The following is a 15,021-nucleotide window of genomic DNA, read 5'->3' on the forward strand; positions in this document are numbered from 1 at the left end:
TCTGGAATTTGCTTTGTAATAATCCAGTGGGGATGGGAGATATGAGGGAATAAAGATGGCCATGAATTGAGACTTATTAAAGCTGGGTGATAGGTACATGGGGGGTCAGCTAATTATGTACTGTCTACTGTTGTATATGTTTTTTTCCCATAATAAAGACTAAAATAAAGCAAGTGACTCTGGGAGGGTTAGGGCTATTGGGTGTCTATATTTGGCCTTGAACTCATCTAATGAGACTGCTTCTTCCCACCATCAGCAAGAGGACCCAGACCTCTCATGGTGAATTTAGATGTTCTCCGTGGATTACATTCTCTAAAACCTTTAGTGTTTGCAACTGCTCTTCCACTAAGTGACAAAACAAGGAACTTGTCCAATCTTTAGTGAAAAAACTCAGGAGCAGCAACTTGGGCTTCGTTGAGCAGCTCATTGCTTTACTGACACCCAGGAGTTTGGTTTTAGGAATGTTGTATTCGACAGGCATTCCTAGTTTGAGTGACTAGATTCACTATCTAACAGTCTACAAAGTCCTTCAAGGAGCATCAGGCAACTCCAGAGACCCAAAACCTGGGCACACTGACACAGTGAGGGCAGGGGCCTCTGCCTAGGTAGAGCAGAGAATGGGGAGAAGAACACCCCAAAGGAGGAATGATGAGGTCACCAGGCAAGAAGAAAAGAGGCAGCAAAACCTTTGCATGGACTCAGAATTTTGTCCAGGGCTCTTCCCTAGAAGAAGGGAAACACCCTTCCACTCCCTGTACCACCCAGCTCTCTTCCCCAGCCTGCTCTTCCTTCTCCAATAGCTCCTATGTGGAAACAGCGCCAGCTCTCAGGAGGCTGCAGCTTCCTAAACTTAGATTTAGAACAACAGAGACATGAGCGGCACTCAGATTCCTTACTCTTACCCCAAACCTCCCCTTCCCTTACCAGCCAGAGGGTGAAGACAGTAACACCCAAACCAAATACCAAAGGAAGATGGAGGACCCCAAGGTTAATTTGTACTGCCACTGGAATTTATAGTCTAATAGTTTGATGACTGAGGGAAGCCCTTATGATGGGTATCTTTGGTAAAAGAGAATACAAATAAAATAATCTAATTTTTTGGTATATTTACACAAGTGGTTCAAAAAGAAACTACTTTCACAAGAAACTAAGTTTAACACTTTAATAACTTCAATAGAGCCAACTTCAGGAACAGATACACACATAAAATTCAAACAATTTAATTATTAAATAGTATACTTAAATGCATCAAATTCTTAAAAATCCCCCAAATGGACTCAAGGCTGTGGATATGAAAAGGTAATTTTGAAGTACTACAGACTAGAGTAAAACAGACACAGTTATTACTTCACATTTACCAATAAGACAACAGTCTGTAGATACATTAGACTTTTATGAGAACATTTCCAGACAATGTTAGAACACAGACTCATTAAAAAGGAAATACAATTGACCTCAAAAAGATGAATTTATAGCTAACAATTTCTTTGGTCCTCCAAGTCACATCTGTTTTTACTTTTTTTTTTTTTAAGATTTTATTTATTTATTCATGACAGACACACAGAGAGAGAGGCAGAGACACAAGCAGAGGGAGAAGCAGGCTCCATGCAGGGAGCCCGACATGGGACTCGATCCCGGGTCTCCAGGATCACACCCTGGGCTGAAGGGGCGGCGCTAAACCGCTGAGCCACCTGGGCTGCCCGGGTTGCCCTGTTTTTACTTTAAAATACCAAACATTAGCTGAGTGTTTAATTCTACTTCTAAATGTCTAACTATTAAGCAGGATAATGTTTATGTCAGATTAGATTTTTAAAAGGAACTCAAAATGAATTACCACTGTACTTTAGAAGCTCCAAATATAGAAAAATATAGGAAATAGAAGTAAAGAAGATTAAAAAAAAAAAAACAGCACTTCTGCCACCTTGTCCCATCATAAGTCAAATGACATCAAAGTGGCAGAGACAAGACTACCAAGGTTAAAGTAATCACTGTAGTTAGTTCTACTTAAGGTAATGGGATAAATTTGAAGACCACAATGTCAACCAGATAAGAGACTTTCCCATGGAATGACTGTGGTTTTGTTTTTGCACGGGAGTTGGGTGTTTTTGTTTGTTGTTTTAATTTGGCCCACACTGCCCCAATGGAGGAAATTTTAAGTAGTCATTAATAAGGCAACAGCTTCCTGGACAAAAAGACCTATATACCATTTGAACAGTTACACTGAAGACAAGACCCACACGGACCACAAAAGGAACCAGTATGGGGACTTCCAATATTTTCCAGTAATACCAGAAAATCACAGTGCATTTTCACAGACACCAACAATGCGGCTTTCATGAAACACTGGATATCACTCACAATGCCACAGTTAGTTCATTCTGCATGCTTTCATTTTCACAGAAGATATGGTTCTGCAGACCTGAAAATGATGGACATTCTTAAAAGTTTCTGGAAATACTACTTAGAAAAACATTTGGTAAGATTTAAAAAAAATTTTGAGGCATCTAAAAGGAATACACAAAGTAAGCTTGTAAGAAACTTCTAAGACAAAACTGTGAGGATGACTTATTTGCAGGGTCAATACTTAAGTCTCATAAAATAATGGCTTTTAAAAAAAGGCAAAGGTATCTATAAGTAGTAGCGTGATATTCTCATCAAGGCACAGAGAGTTAAGTATCTAAGTCTCTGTATGTTGACATGAGAATACACAATAGGAACTAAGTCCCCGTACTTGAATTTTAAAAAGAATAGAAAGTAGAAATGTGCCTTTTTAACTCACAAAATCAAAAACATAGATATTCCACCACCTTCTTTTGGTGACTATTACAATTGGATAGTTAAAAAATAAATATATAAAAAATAAAGTGCCCTGGCAGTTTAATAAATGTGATTAAAGTGGAGCCTGTTGGACTTTGAGTTTGCAGAGCAATACTGCATACTGTACAAAAATATTTTAAGCACTATACCATGTTTGTTTGGGGAGGGGAAAACACAGTATATTGGCCATAGCTTTTCCCCCCATTCCCAACATTCCTATGCTTATGAACCCAATTACCATAGTATTTGAACAAAATACTTGAGTTTTTCTTCTATTCCAGCACCCTCAAGGTTATGTGAATGGCAGTGGTTTTGTGCATGTAAGTTACACTACGGGCAGTTTCTTTGAAAGTTACCACTAAAAGGTGGCAAGAAGAAAGTAGAGGGCTCACCCCTTTATTAATTATTTTTATTTGATATGCTATAAATAATTATTAAACACAACTAGTAACAAGGAATAAAGTTCACATCTGTAACAATTGAAAATGGAATGTACAATTAAGACCAGACAAACAATGCTACTTAGTGGTATAACCTGCAAACCACATGACACATGCAGAAGTTCAGCTCTTAATCAGAGTTAGAAACTCTTCCCGAGTCTTTGGATCTTCCCGGAACACACCCAACATCGTGCTGGTCACAGTTTTGCTGTTCATTTTCTGTACCCCTCGCATTACCATACACATGTGTCTACAAAACAAGACAACAAAGATGGCTTAAAGGAATAGACAGTTGCTGGTTTGGTTTTTAAAGGAAAAAGCAGGCCAAAAAATTAAATCTGATTATACTGAGTTTACAGCTACCAACTGGATCCAAAATATCACTTCTTAGACAAAAGTAACTTAGAACTTTTATTTACATTTCTTAGTCATATAGCTCTTATTCTTAACAATGTTTGAATCTTTGATGCACCTAGCAGAAGAGGAAAAAAAGGAAATTTTCTTCCTATGTGAAAATAATACAAGGGGTCCACAGAGATAAAACAGCTTCTGGATAAAAGGAAATTCAGAATTTTCATTTGCTCCATCTTTAAGATTAAAGCAACACGACGTTAGCTTTGGGATTTGGAGAAATACTGAAGTATGCTGGTCTTACTATGTAGAATCTAGAGAACAGTGACCACAGTGAGCTTAAGCAACTGGTGAAGCTGGACAGCATGCACAGCACAGAGCCCAGGCCATGTCAGAAGAATAGATGAGATGTGTGCAATTCTCATAATTCATTATGAGAATTAAAGAAGTGTCTTCAAGTGCCCTTAATAGCCAGTTTTAGCACCATTTTTTAAAACAGTTGACAAAATACTAGGAAAAGACTGCTTGGAGTAACAAAGAGCTAAAGAAGATTTCAAGAGAAGACATAAAATGTTACTGGTTGCACAAACCACTACCTATAATCTGATGACTCCTTACACCTCCACAATACCCACCCAAACCAAAACAAAACCAATCTCCATACATACTCTGGTTCCTATATCAGCAACACAGTAAATGAAAGAGGTAAAAAAGCTTCAGGTCAGAGACAGAAAACATGACAGTATCAATTATGTGGCATCACCTGGTGCTATAAAAACAGAGCAGCACTAAATAGATAGCATTCCAGTGTACAATGACATTATTAAGGCAAATATGGACTTACGTTGCTTCAACTACCACCCCGACTCCAGCAGGCCGCAAGGCTTCTGTGATTGCTACGGCAATCTGTTTCGTAAGGCGCTCTTGAACTGTGGGGGTGACGAGAAGCTCAATTTAAGAGTCTGACACAAACAACTGTGTTTAGAATATTTGTTGTCTTTAGAACATTTGAAATCTTAAAAGGCAGACTTCCATGAGGCTTCAGAACCAAGACACACCAGCTTTTACTGGTTTGCTTTGTCTGCTGCCTGGGCCACAGGAGGCTGCTGTTCAATGCCCTCACCTGCAGAACAAGTACTGAAGAGCGTCCAGCACCAGTGCAGGGAATGGATAAGAATGACAACTGTCAGGAGATCCCTGGGTGGCTCAGCAGGTTAGTGCCTGCCTTCAGCCCAGGGTGTGATCCTGGAGTCCCGGGATCGAGTCCCACACCGGGCTCCCTGCATGGAGCCTGCTTCTCCCTCTGTCTGTGTCTCTGCCTGTCTGTCTCTCATGAATAAATAAAATCTTAAAAAAAAAAAAAGACACTCTCAGGTGTGCAGTAAGATCAAAAGAATGCTGGTAACAAGCACCTCTATGCAAATGAATAAGTTGTTCGCAACAGGATTAACAAAGGCACTATGATCCAATTGTTGAATTGTATGTAAAGCTGAAAACCAACTATCTAAACAATGCAGTCTCTGTGCTGAATAAACAACTCATCTTTGAAAACATATTGAGTGTTCACTGCAGCATTGCATCTATTTGAAAACTGGCAAAATCTTCAAATATCTATTAGAGCAGGGATTGGTTAAATCAAGCCACAGCACAGCCATGTAACGGAATGCTAAAGAGCCAGCAAAATGAATGAAGTAGTTACATGCATGTGGGAAAAAATGTTTGATCTGTTGAGTGAAAGAAAAATATAGGGGGGAAAAGTGAAGCCCATTACATACAATATGAGTCCATTTAAAAAATATAATAAATTTATCTTAAAATGTTGGTAGATGCACAAAATATGAAGGAATGTGCAAATACAACAATGATTTTTCTGGAGGCTGGAAACACTGCAGACTTCCCCTTTCTGTGTTATATTCCTATGAGGTTTTGACTGGTAAGTCATATGTATTACACTTGTGATAAGAACAACCAAAAAGTGGGCAGCCCCAGTGGCACAGCAGTTTAGCGCTGCCTGCAGCCTGGGGTGTGATCCTGGAGACCCGGGATCAAGTCCCGCGTCGGGCTCCCTGCATGGGACCTGCTTCTCCCTCTGCCTATGTCTCTGCCTCTCTCTCTGTGTGTGTCTCTCATGAATAAATAAAATCTTTAAAAAACAAACAAACAAACAAACAAAAAGTACTTTTTCCTTAAGAAAAAAAAAGTTTTTCTGTAAATAACTGTTTAAAAGCTTACCTTGTAATCGTCTACTATAGATTTCTACAATCCTAGAAAAGAAAGAATTGTTTTAGTTAAACATAAATTTGTTTGAAGTGGAATTGGTAAGACTTCCTCAAAAGACCAAAAAGACTCTAATGAAGCAATTATAGGGTATGGGCAAGAGATTAATGCTTCTAAGAGGAGGAAAGATACAAAAACTACATGGAAATAAGAAGAAGGGAGGGTCTCGGGATCCCTGGGTGGCGCAGCGGTTTGGCGCCTGCCTTTGGCCCAGGGCGCGATCCTGGAGACCCGGGATCAAATCCCACGTCGGGCTCCCTGCATGGAGCCTGCTTCTCCCTCTGCCTGTATCTCTGCCTCTCTCTCTCTCTGTGTGACTATCATAAATAAATAAAAATTAAAAAAAAAAAAAGAAGAAGGGAGGGTCTCGAGGACACCACCAAACATGACACAAAATGGTACTTTCCATGTCCCCAAAGACATAGAGAATTATATGAATATTCTCTTAGGAAAAACACAAATGATTTTAGAGCTCCCAAGTCATCAATTTTAGGCCAAGTGTCAAGTGTTCTAATTAATCATATTGTTTAATCAGAGCTTAAAGTTCAAGTTAAAAATAAAAAGACTATTTGTTAATTAATAGCAGGCCATTGTCAACTACTGTACACACTAAACCTATTAGGGAAATCGGATTAGAACTGAACAGACTTCTTCAGACATCTCTTTATAAATTAGGTCTATATAAGCACTCAGTATGATTAACTCTCAAAAATAAAAGCTTCCTGATCTTGGTTTATAACACAATCTGTCAAGTGATGGATTTTCTGCTTTGACCATCTTTCAATCTAGTTGTGAAATATAAAGATGGCCACATGAATTACCTATTTGAGGAGAACAATTCACATTAAGGATCTTTTCTTTAAAATTTGGCCTTTAGTTGTGAATTTGGACTGAATTTAAGGATCACTTCACCTAGGAGGCATTTTATGGCTCTTTCTCACCCCCTACTATGATGCTCAGATAAAATTGAAAAGCCATTCCTTTATACCCATTATAGCTAACAGTCAGTAACAGGTACACCACCTTGTTTACCACTTAACATGAAGGAAGGAACCACTCAGATTCTTCTTCATGTATCTAGTATATTTACAACACTGAACCAACATAATTACATATTTTTAATTTTGAACAAAAACCTAAGGAAAGATGCTGCTCAAGCTCGTGGATAGGAAATATGTCTTATTTCTTCTGGGTCAAATCTCTTTATATTACTTCTCATAGTTTTCCAGGTGATTAATTTCTGTTGTATGAATAGGAAATGGCATTGATTTAAAAATTAGTAATGTTTTCCTTCTATAGTCATCATTTCTTTCTCTCGAATAGAATTTTAGGTACAACATTAGACAACAGTGGCAATATTGGGTACCCACTTTTTCCTCTACACTTTAATAGGGAATCCCTATAACATTTTACTATCATCCATGATACCTGCCTATCTGGTAGATAGCCACTCTTGCACCAAAGGAAGGCCATTTATGCAAATTGTTATTGAGTGCCTTCTATGTATATGATTATGTGATGAACAGGTCCCTATGCTCAAAGAGTTTATAATTTATTTCTGGTTTATTTGGTTTTCATTTTTAAGTAAGTGGTAGGCATTGAATTAGTCTTCTCAGCACTAAAGATAATCATATAGCTTCCCCGAATTAAAAAAAAACAACTTTATTTTGCCCTCTTTGTTGAACATAATTTGTTAAGAGGTATTTGTCAAAAACAGAATTCTAATATGATGTTAATATTCATCTGCATCTTAATATTGCCATTGGCAAACAATTGACAATCTAACTGCTATTACCTTGTAGGTAATGTTTTATCTACAGCAGTTTTTTATGATATTTCACTATGTGTACTCTGAGGTTTTCTATGTTGTGTCTAGGTGGAGATTTAAATTTTTTGTCCTATTTGGGATTCATTAAGGTTCCTAAATCTGAAGACTGATTTTTTTTTTTTTGCATGTGCTCCAGAAATGTCTTCAGCCATCACCTTCTCTAATACTACATCTACCCCATGGCCTCTGTTACCTCCAAGAATTTCAATTAAGGACATATTAGACCTCCTCAGTCTTCCACATCTCATATTTTCACCTGTATTTTCCACCTAGGTCTCTGTGTTACGTTCTGTAATTTCTTCAGAACTTTCTTCCAGTTCACTATTTTTAGCTGTGTCTAAGTTGCTATTTATGTGTTTATTTATTTATTTATTTATTTGAGAGAGAGAGCACGAGTAGGGAGAGGGGCAAAGGGAGAGAGAGAATCCTCAAGCAGACTCCCCACTTTGTGTGGAGCTGGATGCAAGGCTTGATCCCAGGACCCTGAGATCTGACCTCAGCTGAAACCATGCTCAACTGCCTGAGCCACCCAGGTGTCCTATAATCTATTTAATGTGAGTGTATTGGGCTTCAAATGCAAATATCATTTTTTTCCTAGAAGTTTTATTTGCCCCCCCCCCCCGTTTCCAATTTAATTCTGAAAGTGTACTCCTTTGCCAAACCTTCAGTATTCTTTTTTTTTTTTTAATTTATTTATTTTTAGAGAGCACGAGCATGTGTGCAATTATGGGAGGAGGGAGAGTCTCAAGCAGACTCCCTCCTGGGTATGGAGCTCACCATGGGGCTCAATCCCAGGATTCTGAGATCAGGATCTGAGCCAAAATCAAAAGTCGGACATTAACTGACTGAGCCACCCAGGCATCCCTCAGGATTCTTATTTTCTAACATATTTATTGCATATTCTGTATCTGTTAGCTCTGGCCTCTGCCCCCTTTGACCATTTGTCTCAGCTGACTCTGACTCGTGGTGGCTTTTCTTTTACTTTCGGTGAACTCATGCTGCTTGGAATATCATTTGTGGGAATTCTATGAGGCTGAAATAAAAATGCATCAGAGAATGAGCACTGGTTACTTGCTGAAAGACTACCTCCTTGGCAACATTTTAATTAAATTATTGCCTTGGGTTTTCTGAGGACCACATGTGATGTGAATTCTGAGCCCAAATCCCTGTGAATACATGGCTAGGATTCTTTTTCCTGCTCTCCCCAGAACAAAGCTAAAAGGTAATATCTCTCCCAATTTGGGGTAGCATAGGGAGGAAAGAATCCTGGCTTTGACTCCAGGGCTGGCTAGTTCTTGTGGATTCTCACTGGAATTGCCTTACATTTCTCCCAATGTCTGAAATGTACATACACATCATACCTTAGTATGCTATACTGGGAGGGATATCATTACCATCTACTTTACCGTACTCCCAGAATCAGTAGTTCTTAATTTTATTTTTTATTTTTTTTTTTAAATTTTCATTTATTTATGATAGTCACACACAGAGAGAGAGAGAGAGGCAGAGACACAGGCAGAGGGAGAAGCAGGCTCCATGCACCGGGAGCCCGACGTGGGACTCGATCCCGGGTCTCCAGGATCGCGCCCTGGGCCAAAGGCAGGCGCCAAACCGCTGCGCCACTCAGGGATCCCTTTAATTTTAATCTAAACCATTTCTATATTCTTGGAGCAAATCTCCCTGGGTCATAATGGAAACAGTACTTGTGCCTGTTAAAATAGGAGGTTTTTTTATATTTAGGATTTTTACAACTATATTCATATGTGAGATTCATCTATCATCTCTTTAAATGCTAGTTTTATTAGACTTTTATCAGGGATAGGCAGCCTCATCAAATTAATTGTGTAGCTTTTCAGGTTTTTCATTCTCTTGAAAAATTTATACAACCCTGTCATTAGTGGTTACTTGAAAGTTGTCTATTAAATTGACCATCCACCCCTTTCCCTCCCACCCCACTCCAATGTTAATTTGACTTTTTCCAATTGTTACTAATTTAGCCAGGCTTTCCAACTCTTGGTTCATTCTTTTTCCTCTCCATCTTTTTTAAAACTTATTCATAAGGATTTAAAGTTTCTAAAGCATATTTTTCATTACCTCTCATTCCCAGGTGTATTTCTCCTCTCAATCAGACTGCTAAGCAATCTATGATATATGATCTTTTGGATTTATGTTTTCTGTCCTTTTCAAAATTTTCTAATTTAATCACTTTATTTTTCTTACTTCTTTACAATTTCTTCTATTAAGCTTGATAACTCTTTTTCTTTTAAAAAAAATTGAATGCTTAGTTTATTTGTTGGCCTTCTTATTTAATAATGAAAGCATCTGTGGCTATATATTTATCTCCAAAGCACGTGTTTTTTAAAATTTCAACTTTACTAAGGTTTAATTGACATAAAGATTGTAAAGATATTTAAAGTGTACATTGTGATCTAATATATATATATATATACATTGTGAAAAAAATCCCCCATTTGGTTAATTAATACACCCATTACCTTCCATACTTATCTTTTTATCTCCCCCCACCAAGTAAGAACAATGAACATTGGGGTACAGATATCTCTTCAATATCCTGTCTTCACTTCCTTTAGATATATACCCAGAATTAGGATTGCTGAATCATATACCAATTCTATTTTTAATTTTTTGAGGAATCTCCATACTGTTTTCCATAGGGCTGCACCAATTTACATTTCCACCAACAGGGTACAAGAGTTCCCTTTCTTTCAGAGCCTCGCCAGCACTTGTATCTTGCCTTTTTATAGTACTGTAGTCATTCTAATAAGTGTGAGGTGACAGACATTCTCACTGTGGTTTTGACTTGCATTTCCCTAATGATTAGCGAAATTGAACACCCTTTCATGGACCTGTTGGCTATCTGTAGATCTTTGGAAAAAATGTCTATTCAGTCCCTCTGCCCATTTTTTAATTGGATTGTTTCTTTGCTATTGAGTTGTATGAGTTTCTTGTATTTTTTGCACATTAACCCCTTACCAGATATGTGATTTGCAAATATTTTTTCTCATTCTGTAGGCTGCCTTTTCATTTTGTTGATGGTTTCCTTTGCTATGAAGAAGCTTTTTAGTTTGATGTAGTTCCATTTGTTTTTTATTTTGTTGCTTTTACGTTTGGTGTTAAATCCAAAAATTTATCACCAAGATCAACGTCAAGGAGCTTACCCCTTATGTTTCCTTCTAGTTTTATGGTTTTAGACCTTAGGTTCAATCCCTTTTGAGTGGATTTTTGTGTCTAGTATAAGAAGGGAATCCGGTTTTCCCAATACCATTTTTTAAGTTTATTTATTTTTAAATTTGAGATAGATAGAGAGAGAGAGAGAGAGAGAGAGAGAGAGAGAGAGAATACAAATGGGTAGGGGCAGAGGGAGAGGGAGAGAGTAGATTTCCCACTGAGCCAGGTGCCCAGTGTGGAGCTTGATCCCAGGACCCTGGGATCATGACCTGAAACAACAGCAGATGCTTAACCAGCTGAGTCACTGAGGTGCCCTAAGTTTATACATATATTTTAGTAGTCTCTATACCTAATGTGGGGCCTGAACTCCTGAACCTCAGCATTGATGATATCAGCTTAGTCACACACTCTACTGACTGAGCCAGCCAGGTGACCCCCCAACACCATTTATTGAAGAGACTATTCTTTCCCTATCCTTTGTTCCTTTGTCATAAATTAATTGGCCATATATGCATGGGGTTATTTCTGAGGTCTCTATTTTGTTTCATTGGTCTATGTATCTGTTTACATGCCAATGCCATTCTGTTTTTATTATTATAGCTTTGTAATTTAGTTTGAAATCAGAAAGTATGAAGTCTCCAGCTTTTTTGTTTTTTCTCAATATGGCTTTGACTATTTGGGGTCCTTTGTGGTTACATACAAATTTTAGGATTTTTTTTTCTATTTCTGTGAAAAATACCATTGGAATTTTGAGAGGGATTACAATGAATCTATAGATTTCTTTAGTATGGACATTTAAACAATACTAATTCTTCTAATCTAAGAGCATCAGATATCTATCAATTTACATCTTCAGTTTCTCTCATTAATGCCTTGTAGTTTTCAGTGTACAGATCTTTCAACCTCTTTGGTAAAATTTATTCCTAGGTATTGGTGTAACTGTAAATAGGATTATTTTCTTAATTTCTCTAACAGTTTGTTGTTAATATATGGAAACACAACTAATTTTTGCATATTAATTTGTATCCCTTAACTGAATTTATTAGTTCTAATGGGTTTTTGATGGAGTCTTTAGGAGTTTTAAAAAATATTATATTTATTTATTTGAGAGAGAGAACAGTAGCCGGGGGAACGGAGGGGAGAAGGAGAAGCAGGCTCCCCACTGAGCAGAGAGCCCAACATGGGGCTCAATCCCAGGACTCTGGGATCATGACCTGAGCCAAAGGCAGACACTTGACTGACTGAGCCACCCAGGCACACCTAGGGTTTTCTACAGATAATATCATATTATCTGTAAATACATAGAGATTTACTTCTTCCTTTCTGATCTGAGTGCTTCATTTCTTTTTCTTGTCTAACTGCTCTGGCTATATTTCTTTTTTTTTTTTTAAGATTTATTTATTTATTTATTCATGATAGATATAGAGAGAGAAAGAGAGAGGCAGAGACACAAGAGGAAGGGAGAAGCAGGCTCCACGCTGGGAGCCCGACGCGGGACTCGATCCTGGGGCTCCAGGATGGCGCCCTGGGCCAAAGGTAGGCGCCAAACTGCTGAGCCACCAAGGGATCCCCTCTGGCTATATTTCTGATGCTACATTGAATGAAAGTGGTGAAAGAGGATGTCCTTGTCTTGCTCCTGATATTAGCTGAAAGCTTTTCATCACATGATGTTAGCTGTGGGCTTTTCACATATGGCTTTTATTATATTGAGGCACACTGCCTTTATATCCAGTTTGTTGAGAGTTTTCCTCATGAATAGGAATTTTGCCAAAAGTTTTTCTACATCTGTTGAGACTACCATGTGATTTTTATCCTTCATTTTGTTAATGTGGTTTATCACTGATTGATTTGCATATGTTGAAACATCCTTGCATCCCTGGAATAATTTCCATTGGATCATAGTGTATGATCGTTTTAATGCACTGTTGAATTCAGTTTGCTAATATTTTTTCGAGAATTTCTGCATTTATGTTCAAAAAGGATACTGACTTATAACTTTCTTGTAGTTTTCTTTCTGTTTTGATATCAGGTTTAATGCTGGCCTCAAGAAATGAGTTTGAAAGTACTCCCTCATCTTCTATTCTTTAGAGGAGTTTGAAGAGGATTGATATTAATTTCAAAGTGCAGTTTTTAAATACAAATTGCATACACTGACATACAGTGTTTGCATCATTATGATTTTCTATCATATCAAAGGAACTTAAAAGAACTTAAACTTCTAAAAAACTGATTTTTAAAAATAATTTTGTATTAATTTCTAGTTTTCTTTTTTACACAATAGCCTGTTCATTTTTTTTTAAGTTAAAGCTTGCCTTTTGACCAAAATCCTTTCACTCTACTTTGTATAACCTTTTGGTCCATCTCAATCAAAGACTGAGAGGTAATTAGTGTTCTACTCACTTCTTTCAGACCTGTCAGCTTCTCTATGCATTTATTCCAATTCCTGTTTTCTGTTTTGAATACATTTGACAAAAAAAAAAATTCATGATCACTTTTATTTATTTTTGATCATTTTTATTATACAAACTTCCTCAATATAAGGCCCAGCCTTGTCTCCTTTAATAAATTTTCCTATTTTTAACTTCTGTAATTTTTTTTTAAATAAAGGAGACATGATTAAGTACTGGATTTAACCCAGTGAACGTCTTATCTGAATTGCCCACTTACTGGTCTTAGAAAATCTGTGCTAGGTCCTGTTTCCTGTGTTGCATTATGCTTTCTCTCCTCTTCTTCCTCCTCTGGCAACTTGGAAAGTAATCTAGTGAATCCTTTGCAGGTGAATGGTAATAATTTAACCATAGCAAATCTTAACAGTAATTTTGATGCCTTCATATAACTAGACTTGTCACCAGGCTGCAAATCCTCAACTACAGCTAGAGCAAAGAGCAAAAAGCAGAAGGAGGTTGAGGTGGATAACAGTGGGATTTGTCAGCTAAAGTAAGGAGTTTGAACTTTATCTAAAAGCTATGGGGAGCTACAAAAGAGCAGCATCACCAATCCACACTTTAGAAAGTACATCCTAGCAGTGTATGAGAGCAGATTTAAAGATGCTATGAGATTAAAGGCAGGGAGTTCAGAGTTTTATAATTCATAAAGAACATAAGAAAAGCCCAACAGACAGTGGCAGCAAGGATAGCAAGAAGGCAGCATGGTAACAGGAGGGAAGTGGGGATGCTGCAGGATGTCAATGAAAATACAACAGCAATGGATGGACTCCTCCTCACTCCTTACACCAAAATACATTCCAGATGGACCAAAGATTAAATACAAAAATAAGGCCATCAAAATAACCCCAAAACATGAATTTATGACTACATAAAAGTTTTAAAGCTTCTTTGTGGAATATTATTTTATAAAACAAAATCAGAAGACAAATGACAAGCCTGGAAAAATTATTTGCAGCACCTGATCTAACTGGTTTAATATTCAAAGAGCTTATACAAATCAGTAATAAAAAGACATGCAATCCAATGGAAAAATTAGCAAAAGCTAACTAAAAGCAGGAGGTTTCTATAAAGATTCAAATTCTACTAAAGAAATGCAAGTTTTAAAAATGTACATTAAAACAATTAGGTATCTTTTTCCATTTATCGGTTTGGCAGAGATTGAAGAGTGTGATGAAATCAGTGTCAGCAAAAGTGCAGAAACACACACCCTTTGATCTGTTATTAGAGTATAAATTGATATGCCTTGTTTTTGGACAGCAATTTAGTAATATCAAAAATTCAGCTACCCTGAACCCAGCAATGTAATCCTAGTGATTTACAATATACATGCTCACAAAATCATTTTTTTTTACAATAGTCTCAAATTGAAAACTATACTTCTATCAAAGAGTGACTTCATGAATTATACTAAACAATTAAAGAAATACTATGTAGCCATTAAAATGGACTAAGACTTTTAGGGCCAAAAGATGTCCAAGGGATTTCAAAGTTTTTTAACTTAAAAAAACAAACAAATAAACAAGGGGTGCCTGTCTGGCTCAGTCTGTAGAGCGTGAAACTCATCTCAATGTAAATTCAAGCCCCATGTTGGAATTACTTTAAAAAAATTAAAAATGTCAAAAAAAATTAAAAATGAAAAACAAAAAACACAAGTTGTAGTACAGAACATGGG

General features: G+C 37.2%; 1 protein-coding gene across 2 annotated transcripts in view; it reads right to left on the minus strand.

The window, feature by feature from the left end:
* Nucleotides 1-1,148: 1,148 nt before the first annotated feature.
* The window catches only part of GCH1 (GTP cyclohydrolase 1), a 52,623-nt gene continuing 38,750 nt past the window's right edge, over nucleotides 1,149-15,021 (minus strand). Inside the window, exons 4-6 of one of the 2 annotated variants that reach the window (XM_026000657.2) lie at nucleotides 5,841-5,872; nucleotides 4,453-4,537; nucleotides 1,149-3,507 (exon numbers count right to left, since the gene is read on the minus strand). In XM_026000657.2, coding sequence (XP_025856442.2) covers nucleotides 3,381-3,507; nucleotides 4,453-4,537; nucleotides 5,841-5,872 — 244 coding nt within the window. In that variant the 3' untranslated portion in view covers nucleotides 1,149-3,380. The remainder of the gene's footprint in view (nucleotides 3,508-4,452; nucleotides 4,538-5,840; nucleotides 5,873-15,021) is intronic. The other variant, XM_072761618.1, reaches the window with a different exon arrangement.

Source organism: Vulpes vulpes, chromosome 6 (genome assembly GCF_048418805.1).
Source record: "Vulpes vulpes isolate BD-2025 chromosome 6, VulVul3, whole genome shotgun sequence".
NCBI classification, from domain to species: Eukaryota; Metazoa; Chordata; class Mammalia; order Carnivora; family Canidae; genus Vulpes; species Vulpes vulpes.